A 27,646-nucleotide genomic window follows, 5' to 3' on the forward strand; every position below is an offset into this window, starting at 1 on the left:
CCTTTACCCGGAAAAGGAAATTTACATAGTGATAGAAGTTGTAAAACTGAAAACATGCCTATCATTTAGCAACTTCTGTGACAAGCAAGGAAAGAGTCTTTGCCAACTGTTTAGTAACTTCTTTGACAAGAAAAAGAAGTCCTTACTCTTACATTTATAGATTCATGGTTTCGATTTTTCGAACTTGGATGTGATGGGTGGATTCGCGGCGCCAGATTGGCCGTGCTCCACTTTGGACAAGAGTAACAGATTCCCCCTCCGTCACCAAGTTCTCGTCCTACAAGCATCGGAAATTCGTATGAGAAAATTATTCAAGCATATCAAGTACTGCAATTCGGTCTCTCTGTGAAGGGCACGGAACTCTTAAAATTGAACCGAAACACTGGACTTCCACATCTATAACATGGTATATTTCTTAGTCCGTTCCGAGGAAGCGCCAGCTCATGGCAAGCATGCATCTTTTTTTCTATAAGCCCTGCAAATTGGCTACTCGAATGTAGAACTAAAGAAACTAGATTGGGTACTTACCACTAACACTTGAGTGCTCGAGAAAAAGTTTCCTCTGCATCATCCGAAAACTCCAGATATATCGGTATCACACCTTGATACAGTGCCAGTCTCTGCTTAATTCTTTCCCTGCCAAGAACAATAATTACGGTGCAAAAGTGAGAACCGGGAACGGAAACAAGTTATAATTTGGAATATCTAAAAATGTCTCAGTTAAACTATCACTAATTGCTAATACTTGCAGTTAATCTGTAAGGTGATTGTTGGGAAAACTTTCATAAGGCAGTTTACCGAAATCGTAGCACCGGCACCAAGACGTAGTGAAGCCAAGCTGCAAACATATGTCAAAAACCACATCCAAAGAATGCGAAAATAATAGTTTACTTAGTGCAACTATTAACACTTACTCATCCGTGAAGGCAAAGATCGGAGAGGAAGGACGATAATGACTCAATAGTATAGCCATGGATCCAGTCCTTGTAAAAACCAAGACTGGCGTATCAAGAGTGTTAGCCACGGTTGTTGACTGGAAAGCAAACATTTCACCCATATGACTCTGCAAAAGAACGCTCGAACATGGTCGGATTAGGAAAAGTTCTTTTGACATAAGTCAACATCAACACGTTGAATGGTATATGGCAAATCCGGAAAACCGATTACCTTGTAAGCATTAAATCGAACCGGAGGCATGCAACTGACTGGAAGATCTAACTCTGTCCTCAATGCCACAGTGTGCATAACTTTTACAGCTTTAATAGGATACCTTAGGCAAAAACAAAATTATGTCACAAGGCAAATGCTAGATTAAGTTATCTAAAACGAACAGGCATCCACGATTCTAGCGGAAAGCAGGTATCACTAAATTCACTCATACGATATCATGCTTATTCTACCTAAGGGAAATATGAATAGTGTCTCGTTAATTTAACGGGAGATTTTAGCCAACTCACTTTCCATGTGCAGTTTCTCCAGAAAGCATAACTGCATCAGCACCTTCTCGAACAGCAATTGCGATGTCAGAAACTTCGGCTCTTGTTGGTGTAGGATGATTAATCATACTTTCAAGCATGTTTGTTGCCACAATTACCGGTTTATGCATACCACGACACCTTCTGATGATGTCTTCCTGTTAGAATGACAACAAGACAAGTTGGCATACTTGGAGACAGATCTTCCGTAAATCTCTCAATTACACCGTAAAGTATACGACGTTAAAAGGAGACACGCATCAAGAATTAAAAGTTACCTGCAATAGAGGGACCTCCTCAATTGGAAGTTCAGCACCAAGGTCTCCTCGAGCAACCATTGCCTATAATAAAAGTCCATGACAGCAGTTAAGTTTCAGTTCAGACACAAAAATCTCACTCTACATGTCCTCCAAAACCTTTTCGAGATTATAAAAACATTGTTATCGAAACAAACCCCATCTGAAGCGGAAATTATCGAGTGAAGTTTCGGTATAGAATCAGCACTTTCGATTTTCACAATCACATGAATGTCTGCGTTGCAACCTGCAAAAGAATTAAGTAACAAAACAGTCACAAGTGTGGAAACCGTATATTAATATTATACACACCCTTCATGGTTAAACTAGAATTATTTTACCTTTAAGATAATCTTTCAACTCATGGACTACTTTAGCATCCTTCACGAAAGAAACGGCATAAAAGTCGACTTGGTTGTCCACCCCGAATTTGATATCTTCCCAATCTTTGTCTGTAATGATGCATACGATCAAAAATTGAAAAAAGGACCGTGTTTAAGGAAGAAAATCATCAAAACAGCTGTGTGAATAACCTGTCATTGACGGCAGGGTGGCACTTTTCCCACGCACGTTCAAATGGCGCCTTGATTTTAGTTCTCCGCCGTCAACTACGACACACGTAACCAAATCCATTGTCTTTGATTTCACCGATAACGACATCATTCCACCTGACATATAGAGACATGAATCAACGCATTAAGTTGAGTACGCAGGTAAGAACTCGACAAAAATGTGCTTTTGATTAGCGGATCCACTCATTCCGACATAAAAAATAGAAACATATCACAATAACGAATTTAAGGGTATAACCGAATTGTCGTATTCTTCATTTTAGAGATTGAATACATTAAATGCAGGATAAGAAAACAGGATCCAAGGAGAAATAACATAACAAAACAATAGATTGCATCTCAGATTCTAACAATTCAGTCAACTTATTCAACCAGTTTCAATTATAGCATCATGCAAGACAGAACTCAGCTTGAGCTTACAAATACATCAGCATGAAATCTGTTCTTACCATCTACCAATAGTATGTCTCCAACTTCCACATCGTTCACAAAGTTGTCGTAGTTTACGCTGACGGTGTTCTCCGTACTGACTCCTCTTTCGACGGTGAAATTGAATTCTTGGCCCTCTTTAAGCTGGATCGGCCGAGGGACATCACCGCTTCGAACCTCGGGACCCTACATAAAGAAGAAAATCAGCCATACCACAACTAATAACCAGTCAACTCTTGCATTCGACATTAGCATATGTTGTCTGAAAATGGATATACCTTGGTGTCCAGCATGATGGCAATGACTTTGTCTTCAAACTGAGCATTGTATTCCTTAACAAGATCAATGATTTTCTGATGAGAAGCATGGTCTCCATGGGACATGTTCAATCGAGCCACATTCATTCCAGCCTCGGCCAGTTTCCATATCATCTCAGGCGAGCTCGTCGAGGGTCCGATGGTACAGACAATTTTGGTTCTCCTCCGAGGAATCGAGTTCGTCTTCACTTGTCCTAAAGCCTCGCTGTCTAACACCTCGACCGTCGGTTTCACCTTGTACTGAAAATCAAAAACAACAACCACAAATTAATTAATTAATTAAAAGGAATTAAAAAATGGGTTTAAAAAGAAAAACGAGACTGACGGCTTTCGGGTGGCCGTTGGTGGAGGTAACAACGCCGGCTTGGGTGTTTGGCATGGATGAAACAACTCCTTTAGGGAAAAAGAGACGCCTTTTATTACTCCGATTTGTTCCGGATTCAAACAGGTAGTGGCGGTCCGTTAGGCTACGGAAAGACGACAAATCGGAAGCGGAGGTGGCGCCGGCGGAAGCTTCGGTTAAGAGAGTAGCAATAGACGCCATTTGGAAGTGGAAAATCACCTGAACAGAAAACAGAAAACAGAAACAGAGAAAAAGGAAGATCTTTTTAAAGAGACGACAGAGATGGGTGAGTATAAAGACAGCTGAGGGCTTGAAAAGAGTTACAGGGCAGTCGTTGTCGGAGTGTCGCCGTCAGGGTTTGCTGGTCCACTTCCGATGATGGGTATCAGTGGAAGTGAAGCTGTAGGGTACAATTTATGCAAACTCAGAGCAGTTAAAGCGAATTTCCAGTCGCAGGGCGTCATGCAAAATGTCCCACTTTGGTAACACTTGGCAATTCGGGGGATTTTCTGTATTATTATTACTATTATATTCACATTGCCAAAGCACGTGAGTTTGTTGTAAAGACATGTTCGGGAGGGCAAAAAAACAAAACCAAAAAGTAAATCGAAGGACTTCTGATGCAATAAAAAATAAATAAATATATTTTTATTTCCATTTTCTTTATTTGTGTCAAGCATAATGTTTAGATAAGATTGAATTTATGATATTAAGATATAGCACGTTTGACTAAATTTAATTAGATTTAAAACATAAATATTAGATTTTTGAGGATTTATCTATATATCTAAATAATCAGTTTAATTTCATTTAAAAAATAAATAATAAAATTTATCGAGTGATTTCTATAGTAAAATGAATATTATTTTCGTTAAAAATTCTAAATTCTACCTTTGATCCATCAATAAGACGCCTTGGCATGCTTCCAATATATGTTATCTTATGTCCTCGTATATCATCCTCATCCATGACACCACCGAGGGATATACGTATAAATTTGCTTGAAGCTTCCATAAATGTCGAATGCTATCAACAAATATTAGGTTTGACTAAATTTATGATATTAACGTAAATTAGGTTTGACTTAATTTAATTAGATTTAAAATATAAAATTTATTTATATATGTAAATAACCAGTTTAACTTCGTTTAAAAAGAACACTAAAATCTATTGAAGATAAAAGAAAATATTATTTTTTAAAGATTCGTGTTCAAACAACTACATTTATAGAGCATGTACGTAGAGAGTTACTTTGATATTCCAGTGGATCATGTGCAATATCAGATATTCAGTTCATCTTGAGAACTTATAACTGTTTATTGTCAATTGATTTGGTGATTACTAATTCATCATTTCTCCTTTTGTACCGTTTACCGTAGTTTGTGATTCTCGACTACCATTCCAGCAAGAAAATTTGTGTCGATAACTTCATGGTGGACAATATGATCAACACTTCCGTCAAGGTTGAGCAACGAAATCGAAAAATAGAAAAATCGATTCGAATCGTAGTATGTGATTTATTTCGGTTTTTTAATTTATGGTTCGATTTAGAGTTGGTTTAAAAAATAAATATGTAATTTGGTTTGGTTTGATTTGAGTTTTTTGTATGGAAACCATTTGAATCAAATTAAACCGAACTAAAATAAATATATATTCAAAACAAATTTATTTTAAATTTATTATAAGACAAATTTTTATAAATAAAATTTTAGAACTAATAATATTTTTTGTAAATTTGCACTTGTTTAATCTTTATTTTTTTAGGTAGAGTTTAAAAAATAGTGAACAGTTAAAAACCACTAAATCGAACCGAGTCATACCGAAAACCACAATTTTTATGCCACTCAATTTCAGTTTCGGTTTCCATTTTTAAAAACTCGAAAAGTGTGTTTCGGTTCAAATTTTAGCGAAAAAAACCCAAACCGAATACACACTTACTGCCTGTGTGCGAAAGCAATTCGAAGATGGAAAACATAAAGAATGTGCTTAATCACAAATACATAGATTAATTCTGTTTATCGTGATTTCGCCTTGTTGCCAGTTTATCATTACGAACTAGTTTTACACAGCAATTAGACGGAACCGGGCATCTTGCCGGGGAAGTACAACCTGATGTTGAGAGCGAAAGAAAAGTGCGTTCGACAATCAGCAATTTTCCAAAGCCGGGGAGCTTGAAAACGCACCTATATAGGAAGTCCAGTTTGCAGAGGGTTTTAAATTCTCTTCGCCTGACCATAACAGCTAACCTCATTTACATCATTACATGTTCCTAGGAGTGTAAACGAGCCGAGTCGAGCTCGAGTATTGCTGAACTCGACTCGAAAACTCACGAGCTTAAAATTTTTAAACTCGACTCGAACTCGAAATCCTGAACTGAAGCTCGTGAACAGCTCGAAAAGGCTCGAAATGAAAAAAAAAATCTTAAACTTAACTCGATTGAAGCCTCAAACTCGAACATGAATCTTAAATACATGAAATCTTACTGTTTTTTTTTTAAATCAATACATAAATATTAATATTATTATTAATTTATTTTTTAAAATAAAATCTTAATATATTATATTTTCGAGCTGCTCACGAACTTTTCGAGTCGAATATCGAGTAGCTCGTTTCAGCTTGTTAAGAACTCGAGTCGAGTCCATTCGATCCGAGTATTTATCGAGTCTTGATCGAGTCGATCTCGAATAGCTCGCGATCCCTACATGTTCCTATAGGCAACTTGTTAAGATTAGACAAAGCCAAATAAACCGGTCACCCGTCACTAGAGAGAGTTTAGATGTGCCTGTTGAGTTATGATGGCTTTGTGACCTTTGTCATAAGTTTGAGTGCTGTCTCCAAGGACATCCCCCATCAAATGCATGCTCCAACACGTCCTCCATTCGCTTCGCCACCAAAATCTGGCAATGTAATATGTTGTACATGGTGAGCAAAAAGGGACATTCCGATTCGGTTTTACACTTGAATCTCGATCATCATAATTATGTGACTTTGAGAGGCAAAATCTTATCAAAATTACCTCTAGAGTGGAAAGCACAGTTGCAGGTACTTCAACCAAGTCCTTGAGATTTCTCTCCGGCAGAATAATTCTCTTGATACCGTATCGGTGTGCTGCTAGAACCTACATATTTCACATATAAAAACAAGATGTATTGGACACGAGAAGAAAACGCATTTCGAGACTATATGTTTGTTTTTTAATATTATCCGACGTAAAAATGAGAGACAACGATACACACCTTATCCTTGATACCACCAACAGGTAACACAAGACCCCTCAGCGTCATTTCTCCGGTCATTGCTGTATCTGCTCTTACACTTCTCTCACTAAACAGTGAAACTAACGCAGTTACGAGAGTCACTCCAGCCGAAGGCCCATCTTTCGGCACAGCCCCAGCAGGAAAATGTATATGAATATCTCTGCCCTGAAGCAGATTGGTTTCCACGGCAGCTGCCAACTTAAGATCTGCCGCCCTCGTTCTTACCTGAAAAATAGAGAACTCTTTCAAATGAAAACCGCACAAAGGAACAATACACCCATATTTGCAGCAATTGAGTTTTACACAACATAAACATAGAAAATATATGTGATTTAAGAAAGGATACCCATGTTAGTGCTATTTGTGCCGATTCTTTAATAACATCACCAAGTTGTCCGGTAAGATGCAGTTCACCATTTCCAGCCAGTGATGTAGCCTCCACAAACTGAACCTCTCCTCCAAAATTTGTCCAAACAAGCCCAAGGGATACTCCAGGAGTGGCGACGCGTTCTTCAGCTTCTCGATCATCAAACCTAGGAGGCTACATTAAGAGTAAACAAACATCCGCATGCATGTTAAGAAAAATATATGAAATCAAATACAGTAACCATTAACCTACGCAAGTCCTTGGATCATATCATACATGAAGTGCTTGTGCTTGAAGCAGCAGGAAAGGGGAACTCAAAACCAAAATCTTTTAGTCAGGTCCCTTTTCGTTTTCGAAAGAACCTCATTAATATGAAACCGAATGAGGAACACCAATTGCGAAGATTTACAAAAGTGAATTATAAGGCTTGTCCAAAACAAAGTTATCCTGATAAAAGAGTCAAATGAGGAATTCTTACACCCAATATTTTTTCCAGCATGGCCTCATCAACAACATAAGGTGAGTCAATTCTGAAAGCATCCGATATCTCATGATTATTTATACCCATCGGAATGACTTCCATTTCCATTTCAGCTCCCGCAGTAAGCCTGTTTTCCAGCAGTGGAGAAGTTAGCCTATGAACATCTTTGCTAACCGAAACAGCCTGTTCTTGCTCTGCAACTCTCACTGCAGCAGCACGAGCCAAGGCAGCCAACTTCCTTTCCAGATTACGAACACCAGCTTCCCTGGTGTACCTCTGAATGGAAAGTTTAACCACATCCTATACCACCCAGAAAAAAAGGCATTAAGAGAAGATTACCTAATATTAGGTCTTGGATTGCACAGATAAAAATATAAGTGCATTACACCGAAAAATTTTATGCTTATATTCTGATCAAATTTTCTTCTTTTATCTTACATCTTACCGTGATATTTCAATCTAAATTCTAAACAGAAGAGTTCAAGAAATGAAAGTAGCTTCTTTTTGTTATATGTTGAAAACGAGAGATCATCCATGGAGGTAAAGAAAAGGAAACAGTCCTGTATTTTTTTTATTCAACCATAGAGGTGATAGGGATGCAAAAAGACCGGTTGACAACTTTCTCAAAGCATCTCAGAAATCAGGGAGTAACAGCTGTTAACCCAATATTATCAAGTAAGGAAAAATAAGCTTCAAAATGCGGAAAAGATGACTGTGTAATGAATACCTTTGGAATTTTTAGGAACGCAGAACTCAGTCCATGCTGATCCAAAACTCTTGGGATCAAGTATTTCATGGCTATTCTGAGCTTTTCTTCAGCTGTGTATCCAGGCAGCTCAATGACTTCCATCCTATCCAAGAGTGGAGGAGGAATAGGCTGCATCCTATTTGCTGTAGCCACAAAAATGACCTTTGATAGGTCAAATGGCACTCAAATAGCTATACATCGTCAGTTAAAGAACCACAAGGGATCAAATGAAACTCATTAAATTGTTAAGAGTAGGTAATGGAGGCAAATAAACATGTAAAATATTCATCAATACTAAATACAGATAAAAAAGGCTAGTTGATGAAATTGGGGCTCAGCATGTTAATCTAGACTTGAAAGAAAGTAGGATACTGATCATTAAAAGATTTATTCTGCTCAGAATCAAGAACCTCCAGTAGAGCTGAAGCTGGATCACCTCGCACACCAGAACCTGTCTTGTCAATCTCATCCAATAGCATGACTGGATTGCAAACACCCACTCTCTAAAAGCCAAAAGGTTAAAAGACCATCACAGTAAGAAAAATAGCCATCGACATATAATGGGGAGATTCAGTTTTCCAAACTTCAGATTCTACACTCTCAACAGAAGATCATTCAGCCTACAATATATTAGATATTACAATCAACAAACGAGCACATCTTTCAGGTTTTTGAACTGAACAATGGGGCAAAAAAGCACCATCACTCGCCACAACAACATCCATTAATGTAGTAAAGCACGGAATCACTCGGCACATTGCAGAATGAAATGGTAGGAGATAAAAGCTGAATAAATCAAATTTGAGCATATTTAAGACATGAAATTGACAGCTAATGAAGTTGCAGATACTAATAAATGTGAACAAAAAGGTAGCTAAATCAAATCCTGTTAAAACAGAATGCAATGGAGCAGAATATCTAATTCATGAAACCAGTTCTACCTTCAATCCATCAATAAGACGCCCTGGCATACTTCCAATGTATGTTCTCCTATGTCCTCGTATATCAGCCTCATCCTTGACACCACCAAGGGATATACGTATAAATTTTCTACCCAAAGCAGAAGCAATCGATGATGCTAATGATGTTTTCCCTACACCTGGTGGGCCAACAAAGCATAGAACTGGACCTCTTGCATCTGGCTTAAGCTGAGCAAGAAATTCAAATCAAATGAACTTCAAAAGCAAAAGTACAAGATTTAGCCTTCAAGGCAAGAAGATAAATATTGTTGGTCAACCTTGCGAACAGCCAAATATTCGATAATTCGTTGCTTGACCTTCATTAAACCATAATGGTCACAATCAAGTTGGTCTTTTGCAGCCTTTAGGTCCAATTCTTGTTCTTCACTGGCCTTCTGCCAAGGCAGATCAGCGAGAAGCTCCAAGTAAACACGTGAACTATTATATCCAGGTTGCTGAGGTTGCATCTTCTTAAGACTCCTGAAATAAAAAATAATAAACAAATGAACCATGTTAGATGTCATATCCAATTAAAATATAGGACATTAACAAGTTTGGATCACCTAAACACAAGAGAAACAAGAAATGTCAGTGATACCATCGCCAAAAAATTGAATGCTGTAAGATAATTTGCTTAAAGCTTCCATTAGTACCCCAGGACTTGGAATGATATCGACAAATACTTTTTTCCATTCAAAACATAACGGTACCATTTGTACCGTTATCTCAAAATATACCTCAACTCCCTCTGTGCATGCTTCCAAACATTTGAAGGCATCCCTGCATTCTGAATCTTTCTTTCCAGAGAAGCCAAATCATCCTCATCCTCATCATTGTCTCCAAGCTCCTCTTTTATTGCTCTCATCTGGAACATATTCGAAGAGCCAGATGAATAATTAGGCAGTAAAACTCATAAAAATATGGAACCATCAAGTAGCGTTTCCCCAGCAACCAAGTCAGCCCCAAAAACTAGACATCAAAAGCTACAAAAAAAGATGATTATATGTGGACTATGTCCATCTCTACTGGTGCTATACAAACAGATGGACAAAAAAATCATAATTTATTAATAAGTTCAATAACTGCCAAAATCGGTAGTGCTCTCTACTTTCCACTCCATTAACAATAACTGTAGCAGAAGTAAGAAAGATAACCTGCTCTCGCAAAAGATATTCCTTCTGTGATTTTGACAATTTCCCTTCAACCTTTTGCGTAATCTTCTCTGCTACATGTATTGACTGTACATGTAATACATTAAAAGAATGGATAAAGTCCAGAAGAAGAAATGAAGTGAAAATATTAACCATAAGTACATTACACACCTGCAAATGCCTGTCAACTAATTCAGTAGCTTTCGAAAGCCTCACTTTAGGATCAACAGAATCCAACATAGAGAGCTGCTCTTCAAAACTCATCTCAAAGCTAGCAACAAATATATCAGCTAATTTGTGAAAAGGAAGTGTCTCCAAAAGAACTTTTATCCTTCCACCAGTTTTTTGTTTCTACAAGCAGCGAAGAAACATTAAGTATCAGTAGAATGAAACATTAAACCTAGCCGTAGTTTTCAATCAACAAGAGAACTAACACTCTTAAATGGATTTATGGCACATGTCATACTCACTAACAGATGAAAAAAATAGGTTACATATTTTACCTGCTCAAGAACAGAAATTAGCTCCATGGCTGTTGCTTTGAACTGACGAGACAGTGTTACAAACTCTGGATCTTGTTCCACTTGCTCCATCACTAAACAAGTTAAAACATAGAAGATACAGATCATAACATAAAATAAAATAAATAACAGATTATAGTCTGGCATGCAACTCTAGACATTCCAGAGTTGAGTCTGGCCAAAGACCAAAGGAAATACTCGCTATTATGAAACTAGAGATTCAGAAGGAGAGACTTGTTGAAGAAAATATATGTGCAACAGAAACAGAACTACGCATACATGGGAAAACCTTGATACCAACTTACCAGCCTTAGTCATCTCAAGTGAAGATATCTTTGCAGTGCAGTAAGGTCCTCGTGTGCTAAATTCCTCAATATAGAATCTGCATAAACCTTCAAGGACGACAATGTATGTGACCCTCCCACTTGGTTTCTCCACTTCTCTTGACAGATACAAAGCACGTGCTGCCACACCCCTGATAAATATATAGAAGTGTAGAGTTATCTCATGACAGGAACCATATGATTAAATTATAAGATTTTTCGAACCTTGATGGAACAATAATCTGAAAGCACGAAATAATAGCAAGAAGATGGATTGAAGAGTACCTGTTATGCCAATCAAGAACTTCCTGAGGAGTCTCCCTATCAACCTTGTGAGTATCAGATGTGCTTACCGGAAATTTTGAGCTCCGCTCGCCTGATTCACTTCCGGCACCTGAAAAACGGTTGAAACTCATCTACTAATTATAGCCGTTCTTTTAAACAGTGAAAACTGGACTTTTGATTGCAAACAAGTCCACAAACAACCACCTTGAGACAACATGGAATCCATGGAAGTTGTCTCTGCAGCATCACGAACCGGAAGAATTCCTATTAATCCTTTCTCCTCTCGCTGCCATAACTCTTGCTCCACCAATTTCACACTGCATAGTCAAACCGCTTTATTCTCTAATATTCAAGCTTACAGAAAGAGCAAATAAAGAACCGATTCCTGATTCTACTACTAGCTTTATATCTATTATCCAGCTAAAACAAACAGAAATTTAAATAAACTTAGAAAACTCTATAATTTCTAAACCTGCGAAAGTTTCAGGAAACAATAAGTATGATCGAGTTTGATATTGTAAGTAAACAAAATTTAAGAAGCTAAATACCGAAACTATGAAAAAAGAAAAATCGTATAAACGATCATAATTCAAAATTTCGAAGCCATAAAGAACTTCTTGAGCTGTGATCTTCTAAGGAAACAAAGGAGAAATAAGAAATCATGACTCGTTAATCAAGCTGAGTCGAATGTCATTAAAAGAATACGGACCTGCTGAGTGAAGTGCAGCGAATTCGAATAAAAGCTCCAGGCAATAAGACTTTGTTTCGGAAAGGAAGAATTGCTAAACGACTTGGTAACTCCCCCGGTTCCGCCATTTTCAGCTTCTCAGAGAGTTTATATAAATAAACAGAAACCAGAAAAAATAGACAAGAGAGAGCACTAATTTGTTTAGCCGATTTTTATATAGAAGGAAAACAAGGAAACAAGAAATGGAAGAGGCGCGTGGGTTCCTACCGCTGCCACTGCCAGCTCTGCTAGGATGCGGACTTCGGTTGGGACCGAACCTATGCCGATTCCTTTTTTTTTCTCTTTTTATTTATTTGGGTCAAATCTGCATTTAGTATCTAAACTATCAGTTTTGGTATATTTTAGTACCTAAACTTTTATTTTTTTCAAAAACATACCTATGTTTAGTTTTCATTTCATGTTAGTGTCTCGTCGCTAAAAACTTAATATGTTTAGTACATAAACTATCAATTTTTATCTGCTTTAGTACATAAACTTTAATTTTTTTTTAAAATTTAACATTAAATTTTGAACGATGTACTAAAATAAAACAAAAACTAAAATTTTTAACAGCGATGTACTAAAATGATACAAATACTAAATTTTAAGTATGATTTGGAAAAATTTGAAAGTTTAGATATTAAACACGTAATTTATCCTTATTTTTATGGGTAAGGTAAACAAATGATCCCTAATTATAGGACGTCTTTTTATTAAGTCAATTAATTATTAAAAGCTACAAAATGATTCCTCGAGGTATTGCTTTGTTGAGTCCTCTAACTATTAAAAATTATAAAATGATCACCCGACTATTCATATATTCCAAAGTCATCATTTTGTGTTAAAAAAATTAACGGTCGTTTGAGTTGAACGTTTTGTTAACTTATATATGATAAAATATAATCTCAGAATCCTTGAGTTGTATTTTATATATTGATTCTCCATTTACAGTATATCATCGAGTCAATGTTTGAAAGTAACGGCGATACCAGTAGACATCATTAAAATATGATTCTATCATATTTTAGTTAATAAGTTAACGTTCAGCTTAGACGACCTTCAATTTTTGAGTAGAAAATGATAATTTGAAATATATGAAAAATCAGATAATAATTTTGTAACTTTTGATAGTTGCGAGACTCAACAAAATAACATCATATAATCAGAATATAAATTTTAACTTTTAATAATCGAAGTCTCGACAAAAAAAATCATATAATCGAAACCATTTATATATTTTACTCTATTTTTATTGATAAAGTAATTTTTCATTCGTAAACTATTTTTTTCAATTTAATAATCGATCATCAAATTATCGATATCATTTTCCAAACATTCTATATCAATTTTTTTTCAAAAAACTCAGGGGCATAACCCTCTCGTCCTCTCCATTTCAGCCTATGTTTATAACACCAAATTATTTAAAAAGCGTAAAATTTTAGGGTAAAACATACAAATGGTTCTCCGACTATAAAATATTACTTTATTGCTTCATTCGATATTAAAAATTATAAAATGATCCCTTAATTATCCATTACTTTTTTTAGTCCCGACTATTAAAAGTTACATAATGATCATCCGACTATTCATTGTGTTTCATACTCATTTTTTTGTTAAAAATTGATAGTGGTTTGAGTTAGTCGTTAACCTGTTGATCAGGATATGATAGTCGTTTGAGATTATGAAATTAGATTATATCATATATCAGTTAGCAGGTTAAAGTCTAACTCAAATTGACATAATTTTTTAATGGAAAATGGATGAGTTTGGAATACAATAAATAATTGGGTGATCATTTTGTAATTTTTAACACTTAGGGAATAGGGTTGTAAACGAGCCGAGTCGAGCTCAACTTGACTCTGAAATGGAGCTCGACACAACTTGAAAACTCATGAGCCTAAAATTTTCAAGCTCGACTCAAACTCGAAATCATGAACTGAAGCTCGTAAAAGCTCGAAAAGAAAAAATCTTAAATTATACTCGATTAAAATCTCAAACTCGAACTTGAATCTTAGATTCATGAAAACATTATACTGCATTTTTTAAAACAATCAACACATAAAAAATTAATAATATTAATAATTTATTTTTTTAAAAATAAAATCTTAATATATTATATTTTTCGATTTGCTCACGAGTTTTTCGAGTCGAGTATCAAGTATCTCATTTCATCTCGTTAAAAATTAGAGTTGAGCTCGAGTCGAGTATTTGTCGAGCTTTGATCGAGTCGATCTTGAGTAGCTTGTGATTTGTTTCTCATTTACAACTCTATTAAAGAACTTTAAAAAGTAACCTCTTATAATCAGGAACTATTTTATAACTTTTAATAGTCAGATGATTTAATAAAGAAACATTCTATAATCGGGGACCATTTATATACTTTACCCAAAATTCTATTATACTAAATTAATTGATAATTAATAAAAAATAATTAATTATTAAGTGTATCAACAGTTAACTTTTTATATTTTAGTCGGACATTACTTTGTCGACAAAATAGAGAAACGTGTGAACAGTGAAGAGCCAACAAAGTAATTAAGATTAATAATCTATTCTTAAATTGAACCTTTTTTCTATTTTAATTTTAATTTCATTGTACTTTTCTTACCAAACAAGATAAGGGGACCACACAAATATTAATTGGAATGTGAAAACTTTCCCGCTGTCCGATGGGGAGACGTCGACTCTCTAGGGGAGTTCTGAACCGTTGGATATCGAGGGAGAGATACACGTCAGCGTGCTGATGCATAGGATGATCTAATACGAAGGTGGAACCCTAAATTTCCAGCATTCAAGAGTAGCTAATTTTCGATTGGTTACACATATAAGATATTTAAATTTTTAAATATCTGAATATTACTTATTATCATCTTTAAAAATATACAAATACTTTTATAAGATATTATAAGTATAATATGGATAATATATAATCGTAAATAATGAAAGATGTAAGGTTTTATGTTAGTGCGTGAAAATATATAATAATTTTATAATTTTAGGGGCGACTACCCTCACCCGCCTAGGGATGGGTATGGGATCCAAATGGTGGGTTTCGACTGATCCGATCTGATCGGGTTTATTTTTTAAAAAAAATTGGGTTCGGGTCATTTTTTTAAAGTTATGTTTGGGTCAGGTTTGGTTCGGTGGTAAGGGTGAAACATACCCCCCAAAAAAATTATAATTTTACTTTATATATTTAGGGATAATTGCAATAATACTCGTATATATATTATTTTATTTTAATTAAATCCCTATTTTTATTGAATAAAATTAATATTTTTAATAAATATATTATTTCATATCAGGTCGGGTTGGGTTTGAATTTTATCTAAAAAAATCGAGTAAGGTTCGGGTTGGATGGAAGTGATATATTTTTCGGGTCACATTCGAGTTGGATGGAAGATTTAAGATTTTCAGGTTGGGTCGAGTAGACTGCAAATCTGATCCGACCCGATCCGACCCATACCCATCCTATGCTCGCCCCTAAGTTCATCCTTGATCGTAAATACTGAAATTTTATATAAATAACATAAAATTTTAAATGAAAAATAAAAATAATTTATTATAATATATTCCTAAACCTAAACTTGAATAAAGATCATCTAAAATAAATTTTAATTAGAATAAAATCTTAAAATTATAAATAACAAGCAACTCTTTTTTTTTTTTGATAAATTAGTTTTATTACCCAAGAACAGAACTGTTACAAAACATCAGTGTTCTAATTACATGAACAGCAGAAACAAAAGAAACAGAATCAATTTATATCCCAATGTTCAACTAGAGTAATATTAACAGTGTCATTCCTGTTTATGTTCCTATCCCGCAGTTGTAACGGAACTATATCTTTTATGGCATAAAATAGGTCTTGAGAGTTTTTGGATCGGCCTTGAAACAACCATTCATTTCGTTCATCTCATAGGATATAGATGAGGGCAGTAAAACCGAGTTTCATGATGGAAGTTAGGAGTGATTTCCCCTTCCAAGTAGAGCAAGCCCAAGCAATAAGAGCATCCCAAGAGTGAAATGCAAAATGAAGACCAGAGTTGGAAAAAAACAGCATTCCATAATTGTTCAGCCACATGCATTTGATGAACAAATGTTCCCTTGTTTCACACGCAACTTTCTAGAATAAAAAGGTTAAGAAAAAGGTGTTGGACTTTGAATATTCAATTAGCATAAAAAAGCATACAATTTTTAACGTGCAGATTGTTTTAAAAAAGTGAGGCCGATATACAGACAAACCAAGGTTGGACCATCTATATTTAAATTACATAATTTATAAATATTAATATTAATAGCTATATATTTTAATAAATAAAATATCATTTTGACCATTTATATTTTTTAAAACAATCATAAACTGACACGTCTCTATTAATATCTTATTTTAAAGGACATAATACACCAATTTTTTTAATTAAAAGTTTAAGTTAGGGTAGGCTACGCAGTCTAAGGTCAGGGTAAATTACGAGTTTAGTATTTAAATTTTTAATTCTTTAAATTATATCTAAAGTTTAATTATTGTTTCAATTTAGTACATTAGTACTTTGAGAACTTTGGTTTGTCCAAATCAAGTACTGCAGAGACAAAGATAACTCTTTTAATCTAATTTGTTTCATTCGTAATCGCCAACATTTGAACCCATGACATCATTTACGAGATCTAATACTTCATCCCACTATATCAACTGGTTGTTGGTGAATCGATCTCACCCTTATCAATAACTAAAACACAATCACATAATTTATTTATTATTTTCTCTCAATAATTAGGCTGCTTTGACTAATTAGCCACCTTACCTCATCCGCTTTTGTCTGATATGGGCGTTCATGCTTTAATTTAATATATATTTGGATAAAGTACACAAATAGTCCATCGACTATTAAAAGTTACAAAATAGTCTTATAACTAAAGGGAGTTGCTTTGTTGAGTCACTCGACTATTAAAAGTTACAAAATTGTCAACCAACTATTAATTATGTTCTAAACTCATTATTTTCGTTAAAAATTTGATCACGGTGTGAGTTGTATGTTAATGTGCTGATTAAAATATGATAAAATTTAATTTTGTAATCTCAAACAACTGCCAAATCTCAGCAAATATGTTAACGTCCAGCTCAGGTGGCCGTTAAACTTTTAATAGAAAAGGACAAAGTTGGAACATAATGAATAGTCGAGTGACTGTTTTGAAATTTTCAATAGTCAAGGGACTCAACAAAATAACTTTCTATAGCCATTTTGTAACTTTTATGGTCAGTGGACTTAATAAAGCAGTATACTATAGCTGGTGGGCCATTTGTGTACTTTACCTATATATTTTATGTCGTGTAACATATTCTAATTTATGTGTGAGAGTATTATCTTTTAATATTAAAAAATAATAGTACAATTAGCAGTTTAAAGATTCATATTTAAATCGATCTATATTATTAATAAGTTAATCTATGAATTAATTATTTAATTTAATATTTGTCATAATTAATTTTGATTATAATTATTAGTTGTAATTAAAAATAGAAAAATAACAATAACTTTTGTAGTGTCTGTGGAGAAACCGAAACCTATTTTGACAGGGCCATGGTCTAAGCCCACATGTTATTGAAAGCATATAATATCAGCAATTCATAGTCCAAATAAACCCACATGGTTTAAGTCCATGTTATTGATTTGTATTAAGGTATTATCACATGGTCTAACCCTCGATTTAAGAAATTTGTGATGCAATCTACTAATAAAAAAAGGCAAAAAGCCTCAAAGGCACTTGTACTTTTAAAATAGAACAACGTGACTTGTATTATTTTTCTCTTAATGTGACCCTCCAACTCAGAAAATATACCTAATGTGGTCTTTTGACCAACGTTTTTCGTAGCCGACCGTTACAGTACTGGCGTATCAGTTCACGGTGCTAACATGACGGTCCACGATATTGATGTGGTAGTCCATCTGCCATGTTTGAGTTACCAATTCAGTCAATCTGTCATGTCATTTGCAACGTTAATCTATCACAATTGACTGCTATGTCAGCATCATGGACTGCAACATCAATTTTTTTTGGTGGATACATCAATCTTATCTACGAGGCAATTTCCATGGAAAAAACAAGGCTGTCACGTGCTTTCAATTTTAATGGCTACAACATCAATTTTTTCAAACCTATTTTTGCATTTTTATCGATGGTTAATCATTACTACAAATTAGTATCTATTCCTAAATACGTTCAATTACCCTATTATCGTCGTTGATGTCCGAACTCATAATTTCTAAGAATAACGATTTCTTTAATCACCGGATTGAGTTAGTTCGTGCACTAATATTTAATTATATAGATTCAGTAACTAATCTATCAACATTAGATGTTATTTTTCATACTCTCCTACTACTCTATCAAAGAAACAAGACTAAGGATGATATCTTATGCTATAAACCTACTAACACTCTTGGTAGAGTTGAACATCAATTCATACATATAACTAAAACGAAGTCGAAGTATCGTAAATACAAGGGTAAATTATACTATAACTTAATTACGAGAGATTTTAATATTATCACTTATCTTTTTTTGTTAATTAAACTATTTAATCGTTTAAATAATATTAATCAAGTCATCGGTCGTTAATATTTAACGGAAGAGGTGACATGATAGTTAAAAGGATTGGTATAATTTCTGTAACATCTCAAATACGGGTTAGTGACCAAAATTGTAAAATTTCAGAATATGGTGATTAAAGTGTAATATTTTAATAGTTAATGATTTGTTCAGAAATATTTCCTAAAGTTTATTGTAATTATCTAAAGAATTAAAGGGCAAAATGGTCATTAGACTTGAAATTTTAATTAAATGATATATATGGATAAGGATGGAGATTTTTCCAGAAAAATCTCTTCTTCTTTCCTTCTTCATTTTTCTCTCTCTCACGTGTGAAGCCAAGCAAAGGTGAGTTTCTCTTGAGCTGATTATGGGCTGAAATTTAAGTTTAGTTTTGATTATTAGATGCTAAGTAAGATTAAGGAAGGATTGATTTGCTTTAAAACAACAAAATGAAGAGTTTATGAGATTTAAAGATTAAGAGTTTTGAATGAAATATTGAAATAAAGTTTATATTAAGAATTGAAAGTTGAATTTGACTTGTCATCAATTAAGGGATAGGAAGTGTTAGAATAGGAATTTGACATGTTGCAAAACTTGTAGAATTTTTGTAATACAGGAATGACTAGATTTGAAGTTAAAGAAGTGATTGTGGAATAGAAATAAGTTTAAGTATGTGTATTAAAGTTAGGAGTATTAAAGGAAGTAAAATAGGAAGGTTTGAGTTGAAAATTGATGATTTTCGAGCTTAGAATACAATTTTGGGCAGAGGGAACCGATACCCTATGAATGGGAATCGATTCCCCCTCTTGAACGAAAAATTCCAGATTGTTCAGGGGGTATCGATTCCCTGGGGGGGTATTGATTCCCCCCTAAATGAAAATTCAAAATTCGATTTATTAAACCGTTTAAGTTATTAACATCAAGTTTAAAGTTTAGGCTTCTGATAGTTGTTTTGAAATGATATATTTATGTAGATATTGAGCCTAAACAAGTTTCGGAATAATCAAGGGATTATAATCGAATCAAAGAAGGCTAAGGTGAGTGCAATTTAAATTGTACTTATGTGATTGATCAAACATTGGCTTGCGATGAGTCAATGCTAGAGTTACTATGGTAAAGAGTAACTTATATAATGTTATGTGATTACTATGGATGCATTAGTACCTAGAAATGGATGTATGTTTGTATGTTACATGATTTACATGCTTACATGGAAATGCAACATATGATATTAGATATGTACTTACACATACATTTGGTATGTAATAGAAGAGAAGGAACATGTGATTATGAGATCAAGGATTACACGTATATATGATACGTGACTGAAAAGAACGATATGTGTTTATAAGAGTAAGAATATGAATAAGTAATGTGAACGGTCATAAATGATAATGCCCATGTTATGTGATATGAGAGCTAGGGGTATAGTTGGCATGCCAAGGGTCGAGGGTTACCTATGTTCTTCGGGACATATGGACTGTTTACCTATGTTCTTCGGGACATATGGACTGTTTACCTATGTCTTCGGAATATGGACTGTTTACCTATGTTCTTCGGGACTATGGACTGATTACCTAGGTTCTTCGGAATCTATGGACTGGTCCTTCGGGACATTGATCGAGCTGTTGTGACAGCATAGTGGTGCACAACCTCAATGTACTCACATACCTTAAGTTCTCAAAAGTATACATGGGCTAATACATGGTCTTTACAGAGAGTAAATAAATAAATTGATTTGCTACTATGTATGTTTTGTTGTGAAGTAGTATATGTGTTACATGGTATGTAAAGAAATGTTCGATATATGTATTTATACGATAAAAAGGTATGAAAAGTACTTATATTATCTCAGGTTATCATGTATACTGAATTATATGAGACTCGATTGAATTCATAGATTGAATGTTTATATTTATGAAAAATGCATTATGTTATTCTGTTTTTGCTTCACTAAGTCTATGACTTAGCGTGTAAGTGATTTACACGTAGGTACTGAGAAGCGAAGGATTAAAGCAAAGTTCAAAGTAACAATCTCTGCCCAAAGACCAGATCAGAAGTAAATTACACAGTATGTATTATTATGATTAATAGGTTGGTATGTAAATAAAGTAGGTAAATTAGGTATTATGCTCTGATCGAGTTTTGTAATCTTTTAAACATATATATATAAGTACAAATGAAAAGAAATGAACTGTTAAATTTTTACGAGTGTTATGTACAATTTATAAAAAATCACTGTAGCAGGTTACGGTATTACTGTTCATATCGTATTTCACCGTTCATAAACAGTTTTTATCTCAAATTTTTATACAACACACAATTGAATAATATTTGATTGTATTTTCTTAATATAAATTCAAATGTTCCGTACTTTTACAAGAGTAAGGTTTTGAAAATGTCAATGTGACATCTCGACTCGTATTCAAGTCGGGTACGGGTTGGGGTGTTACATTTAATGGTATCAGAGCTACGGTTAGCCGATTCTCGGCATAAACAAGAGTCTAGGGTGTCTTATAATGTATACATGCCAACAAATAGTGAAAACTTCTGATCTGGTATAGTAATGAGTATGTTGTTTTGCTAATAGAACGATATGTTTTCTTAATAGATGTCGGACATGATAGTTATAGAAGTCAAGCGGGAGATGATCGGCCCGCTGAGAGCAGTAATTCACCTGCCCTGGCCAGGCAAGGTGAAGAACAGACACCTTTTGGAGTGCCTGTAACTGATCAATGTGTTCTTAGAACATAGATGCGGTATTGACGCGTTATCACCTCCTGTTACTTCACTCCAAGAATGAATGTTGCAAAGGAGTTGAAGGGTTTAGGAGCTACGGAGTTTAAAGGTGAAGCCGAAGAAGGTCCTGTTGCTGCGGACCTTTGGCTTAATGATGTAAAAATTATGTTAGAGGGACTTCACTGTTCTAATGTAGAGAAGTTAGATGGAGTGGTCCTTGCTTCGTGGGCAAGCGAGAATTTGGTGGACAAATGTCACTTTGAGAATGACCAATGATCAAGTGACATGGTCTTTGTTCTTAGAAGAGTTTAAGCATAAGTATAGGAGACCAATTTATCCGTCAAATGAAGCAAGAATTTTTGAATCTGAAACAGATGAATCGCACAGTGTGTGAGTACGAGTGCGAGTTTAATAAGTTAAGTCGTTTTGCGACTGAGTTGATTCCAACAGAGAATGATGGTGTGAGTGGTTGTAGAGGGCTTGCACCCAAGGTTGAAAGAAATGCTAATAGTATTGAACTTGTCCTCATTTCAAGAAATAGTAAATCGTGCTAAAGCTCTAGAGAGCTCAGAATGTAAGGTTTGGGGATCAAAGAACCCAATCATCTAAAAGAACCGGGGCTTTATCGAGTTCTGCACCACCCAAGAGGGGTAGAGATTCTGGTACTCAGTCTCAGCAAGGTCTGGATTGTAGAATCCTCATTTAGAGAATCAAATCAGATGCAAGCTAGACAGACCCAATCAGTAGGGTTTGGTGAGACAGAAACCAACAGAGACATTGTCAGACTTGTGGAAAATATCATGGTGGAATTTGTAGGGTAGAATCCGGAGCTTGTTTCCGATGTGGTGAAATGGGACATTTTGTGAGAGATTGCCATTGGGGAAAGGAGAACCAGTACAGTCGGAACGATCTGCTACGATACCTTGGAGAGGGAGGGAGAGGAAGAGGCAGGAGCCAACCTGAATCTTCTACTCAACAAGAAATACGCTCCACTGCTCGAATGTATAATATCAATACCAATGAAGATTTTGATGATCCGGAGATAATAGCAGGTATCTTTCTAGTGTGAAATAAATACATTATGATGATGATTTAGGCTTGCATGTTTATATTAGTAGTAAATTGGTGAAAGAATTGAGAATTCAATTAGAAGTTATTATAGTAATATGACAGTGACAAATATATTAGGATACAGTGTGTGGATAAGTAAGATATATTGAAAGTGTCCCATTATAATTCGGAGAATTTAATTTCTTACTAAATTGATGAATTGTTATTCAATGAATTTGAAGTAGATTGGAAATAAACCAGTAGTATATGTTAGAGGATTTATATCGTTCTGAAATAGAATAGTTTTTTTTGCTGCATTGATAAAATAAGGTATAGGGGATGATTCTTATAAGGAGAATATTAAAAGATCAAATGATGCAGAATATTGTTATAGGAAAGTTTAAGATATGTACATCAGTGATTTACATTATAGGATTATTGGTATGGAGTGATGAACTAGAGGTTACTGTCTATATAATGAGTTACATTATATGGATTTTAAGAAAGGTTAAAGTAAATTGCATTGGAGATGTGTAGACAATATATTATCTCCTGGTGCAATGAAAATTCGAGGACGAATTTCTTAAGGGGGGGAGATTTGTAACATCCCAAAATACGGGTTAGTGACCAAAATTGTAAAATTTCAGATATGGTGATTAAAGTGTAATAGTTTAATAGTTTAATGATTTGTTCAGAAATATTTCCTAAAAGTTTATTGTAATTATCTAAAGAATTAAAGGGCAAATGGTCATTAGACTGAAATTTTAATTAAATGATATATATGGATAAGGATGGAGATTTTTCCAGAAAAAATCTCTTCTCTTTCCTTCTTCATTTTTCTCTTCTCCACGTGTGAAGCCAAGCAAAGGTGAGTTTCTCTTGAGCTTATGGCTGAAATTTAAGTTTAGTTTTGATTATTAGATGCTAAGTAAGATTAAGGAAGGATTGATTTGCTTTAAAACAAGAAAATGAAGAGTTTATGAGGATTTAAAGATTAAGAGTTTTGAATGAAACATTGAAATAAAGTTTATTTAAGATTGAAAGTTGAATTGACTTGTCATCAAGTTAATTAAGGGATAGGAAGTGTTAGAATAGGAATTTGAACATGTTGCAAAACTAGTAGAATTTTTGTAATTACATAGGAATGACTAGATTTGAAGTTAAAGAAGTGATTGTGGAATAGAAATAAGTTTAAGTATGTGTATTAAAGTTAGGAGTATTAAAGGAAGTAAATAGGAAGGTTTGAGTTGAAAATTGATGATTTTCGAGCTTAGAATACAATTTCTGGGCAGAGGGAACCGATACCCTATGAATGGGAATCGATTCCCCCTCTTGAACGAAAAATTCCAGATTGTTCAGGGGGTATCGATTCCCCTGGGGGGTATCGATTCCCCCCTAAATGAAAATTCAGAATTCGATTTATTAAACCGGTTTAAGTTATTAACATCAAGTTTAAAGTTTAGGCTTCTGATAGTTGTTTTGAAATGATATATTTATAGATATTGAGCCTAAACAAGTTTCGGAATAATCAAGGGATTAATCGAATCAAAGCAAGGCTAAGGTGAGTGCAATTTAAATTGTACTTATGTGATTGATCAAACATTGGCTTGCGATGAGTCAATGCTAGAGTTACTATAGTAAAGAGTAACTTATATAATTATGTGATTACTATGGATGCATTAGTACCTAGAAATGGATGTATGTTTGTATGTTACATGATTTACATGCTTACATGGAAATGCAACATATGATATTAGATATGTACTTACACATACATTTGTGGTATGTAATAGAAGAGAAGGAACATGTGATTATGAGATCAAGGATTACACGTATATATGATACGTGACTGAAAAGAAACGATATGTGTTTTATAAGAGTAAGAATATGATAAGTAATGTGAACGGTCATAAATAATGCCCATGTTATGTATGAGAGCTAGGGGTATAGTTGGCATGCCAAGGGTCGAGGGTTACCTATGTTCTTCGGGATATGGACTGTTTACCTATGTTTCTTCGGGACATATGGACTGTTTACCTATGTTCTTCGGACATATGGACTGTTTACCTATGTTCTTCGGGACATATGGACTGATTACCTAGGTTCTTCGGAATCTATGGACTGGACCTTCGGGACATTGATCGAGCTGTTGTGACAGCATAGTGGTGCACAACCTCAATGTACTCACATACCTTAAGTTCTCAAACATGGGCTAATACATGGTCTTTACAGAGAGTAAATAAATAAATTGATTTGCTACTATGTATGTTTGTTGTGAAGTAGTATATGTGTTACATGGTATGTAAAGAAATGTTCGATATATGTATTTATACGATAAAGGTATGAAAAGACTTATATTATCTCAGGTTATCATGTATACTGAATTATATGAGACTCGATTGAATTCATAGATTGAATGTTTATATTTATGAAAAATGCATTATTGTTATTCTGTTTTTGCTTCACTAAGTCTATGACTTAGCGTGTAAGTGATTTACACGTAGGTACTGAGAAGCAGAAGGATTAAAGCAAAGTTCAAAGTAACAACATATCTCTGCCCAAAGACCAGATCAGAAGTAAATTACACAGTATGTTTATTATGATTAATAGGTTGGTATGTAAATAAAGTAGGTAAATTAGGTATTATGCCTGATCGAGTTTTGTAATCTTTTAAACATATATATATAAGTACAAATGAAAAAGAAATGAACTGTTAAATTTTTACGAGTGTTATGTACAATTTACAAAAATCACTGTAGCAGGTTACGGTATTACTGTTCATATCGTATTTCACCGTTCATAAACACGTTTTTATCTCAAATTTTTATACAACACACAATTGAATAATATTTGATTGTATTTCTTAATATAAATTCAAATGTTCCGTACTTTTACAAGAGTAAGGTTTTGAAAATGTCAATGTGACATCTCGGATCGTATTCAAGTCGGTACGGGTTGGGGTGTTACAATTTCATATTTAGTCCTTGTTACTTACACTTTTTAACCATACCAAATTCCTTTATCGCTACATCACTTTTTCTGTTAAATGTTAACGGCCAGTGAGTTGAGTGTCATTATTTAGTTGAGTGATCTATTGATAAATTAAAACCTTACTCATCTTCTTATATAATGAAAGTGACCTAATTGTAATGTGAATAGAAAGTTGGTTAGTTAGGCAAAACGTGAAGAGATGCCAAAGAAGGCCAACAATAATATTCAAGTTTGGTGCTTCCCCATGGTCCCTACATGCTCCATGTTGTCTGTCCCTTTCCCATATACCATTTTAACCATATCTAGGGATGGCAAACGGTCGGGTCGGGTGCGGATACCCCTCCCCCATCCCCATACCCACCTAATATTTTTCAATTCATCATCTGTCCACCACCCATGATGGGTACAAATTTTAAATCCACACCCGTCCACGAGGGTACATTTTCAAATCCATCTCCACACCCACTACCCACTAGCGACATACCCATCTAGACCCGCCTGAAAGCAAACTAATGGGATGTTGGAGTTGGTTCCCAGACAGTTCGCATGCTTCAATTTGTCAGACGAGTAGCTCTACGAATGTTGGAGACAGATTGTAGGGAGCATGTAGTCGCAGAGCTGGGATTGTTGTGTTGCTTTCGATGTTAATGCTCATAGTGCGCCTAATATTGGTTTTGAGGGTTAAAGAACATGAAAACTGCTGCTTTTGATGTTAATGCTTATAGTACGACTAATTTGTGTTGGATGGCAGCATGGGCTAAAGAACATGGAAAGTGACGTTAGTGGAATTATGGGTTAATCAAAGAGCCGAATATTTCTCTAATTAAATACCAGATTAAAGACTAAATATCCTTAATATTTGGTTAAATTATAGTTATATATTATACAATTTAAAATTATAATTAGTCTCTAAAATTACACCTAAATTCATAATGGTCCAAAATTTAATAGATATTAGCTGGACAGGCGGATGCGGGCGGGCGGATGCGGTGCGGAATCCACGAAACTGTGCCCGTTTTCCATCCCTAACCACATCACTAATGCTCAACTTGGATCTTGTAGATCATATAGACTCAATTGAGGCCGGTGAATGCAATTGTCGGTTCAAATTATATTATTCAAACGTGTTTTCCAAGGGATAATATACAAATCCAAACCAGTTGGCCAATAAGGCCATGTATTGCTTTGGTTATGAATTGAGTATTAACCCCCCCCCCCCCTTTTTCTAATTTAAGTACATTTTAGGTACATGTCAATTTTAAAATTAAACAATTTGATCACATATTTTTCTTAGTTTCTTTGCAAAAAGGCATCAGAGGTCTCTGTACTTTTGAAAAAAAAACCATTGTGACCATATTTTTTTTCTCTCAATGTGCCCCAACTCAGAAATAAACCCAATGTGGCCCTTTGACCAACGTTTTCATCGTTGACCGTTAAGGTGTTTGACGCAGCATTCACAGTACTGACATAGCAGTTCAAGGTGGCAGATTAATGTGGCTGACGACATGACAAATAGGCTAAATTAGTAACTCTAACATGACACACTGCCACGTTAGCACCGTAGACTGGCATGCCAGTACTGTAATAGTCAACGACAAAACGTTGGTCAAAGAACTATATTGATTTTTTCAAAAGTATAGAGATTTATTTTGTACGTATGTGTACAAACACGAGCACGATGTAGGGATCCAAATGTACTAAATTTTGCAATGAAAAAGCTTTGGAATTTCTTGCACATGGTATGCTTGATTTCAACCGTCACAAGCTTATGATTGTTAGGGAAAAAAGGGTATAGTACGCCTCAATTCACACTTGGAAAGATAGGACCATTGGTGATGAGAACAATGTAACCCTAATCAATTAGTTAGTTTGTGAGTTGTGCACTGAACAACGTTTGTGGAATTATTCTTTTATGAATAGTGTATTAACTTTAGGGAATATTGGATCTAAATATATCTTACACTTAATATTAAACTAATATTATAGTTTAATTCAACAGCTACCATTTGAATAAGGATCAAATT

At 34.6% G+C, this 27,646-nt stretch overlaps 1 protein-coding gene and 1 pseudogene across 1 annotated transcript; both read right to left on the reverse strand.

The window, feature by feature from the left end:
• Nucleotides 1-104: 104 nt before the first annotated feature.
• On the reverse strand, nt 105-3,654 carry LOC120207065 (pyruvate kinase isozyme G, chloroplastic-like). Its single transcript, XM_039206577.1, has 12 exons — nt 3,415-3,654; nt 3,051-3,329; nt 2,793-2,958; nt 2,305-2,439; nt 2,113-2,223; nt 1,930-2,018; nt 1,754-1,816; nt 1,458-1,633; nt 1,168-1,270; nt 915-1,063; nt 529-636; nt 105-277 (listed from the first exon to the last, which is right to left on the reverse strand). The coding sequence occupies exons 1-11, from the start codon at nt 3,631-3,633 to the stop codon at nt 531-533; spliced, it is 1,596 nt and encodes a 531-aa protein (XP_039062508.1). The 5' UTR covers nt 3,634-3,654; the 3' UTR covers nt 105-277; nt 529-530.
• A 2,505-nt stretch (nt 3,655-6,159) lies between these two features.
• Nucleotides 6,160-12,388, reverse strand: LOC120207064 (annotated as a pseudogene).
• Between the last annotated feature and the right edge of the window lie 15,258 nt (nt 12,389-27,646).

Source organism: Hibiscus syriacus, unplaced genomic scaffold, assembly GCF_006381635.1.
Source record: "Hibiscus syriacus cultivar Baekdansim isolate YM2019G1 unplaced genomic scaffold, ASM638163v2 tig00014304_pilon, whole genome shotgun sequence".
NCBI lineage: Eukaryota > Viridiplantae > Streptophyta > Magnoliopsida > Malvales > Malvaceae > Hibiscus > Hibiscus syriacus.

Excerpts from the sequence above, each read along its gene's own strand:
- LOC120207065 (XM_039206577.1), bottom strand. The coding sequence starts at position 3,633 with ATGGCGTCTATTGCTACTCTCTTAACCGAAGCTTCCGCCGGCGCCACC. Across the intron at positions 1,271-1,457 it reads GGAGAAACTGCACATGGAAA|GTATCCTATTAAAGCTGTAA; the intron begins GTGAGTTGGCTA and ends TTTTTGCCTAAG. Across the intron at positions 637-914 it reads ATCTTTGCCTTCACGGATGA|GGAAAGAATTAAGCAGAGAC; the intron begins GTAAGTGTTAAT and ends TGTTCTTGGCAG.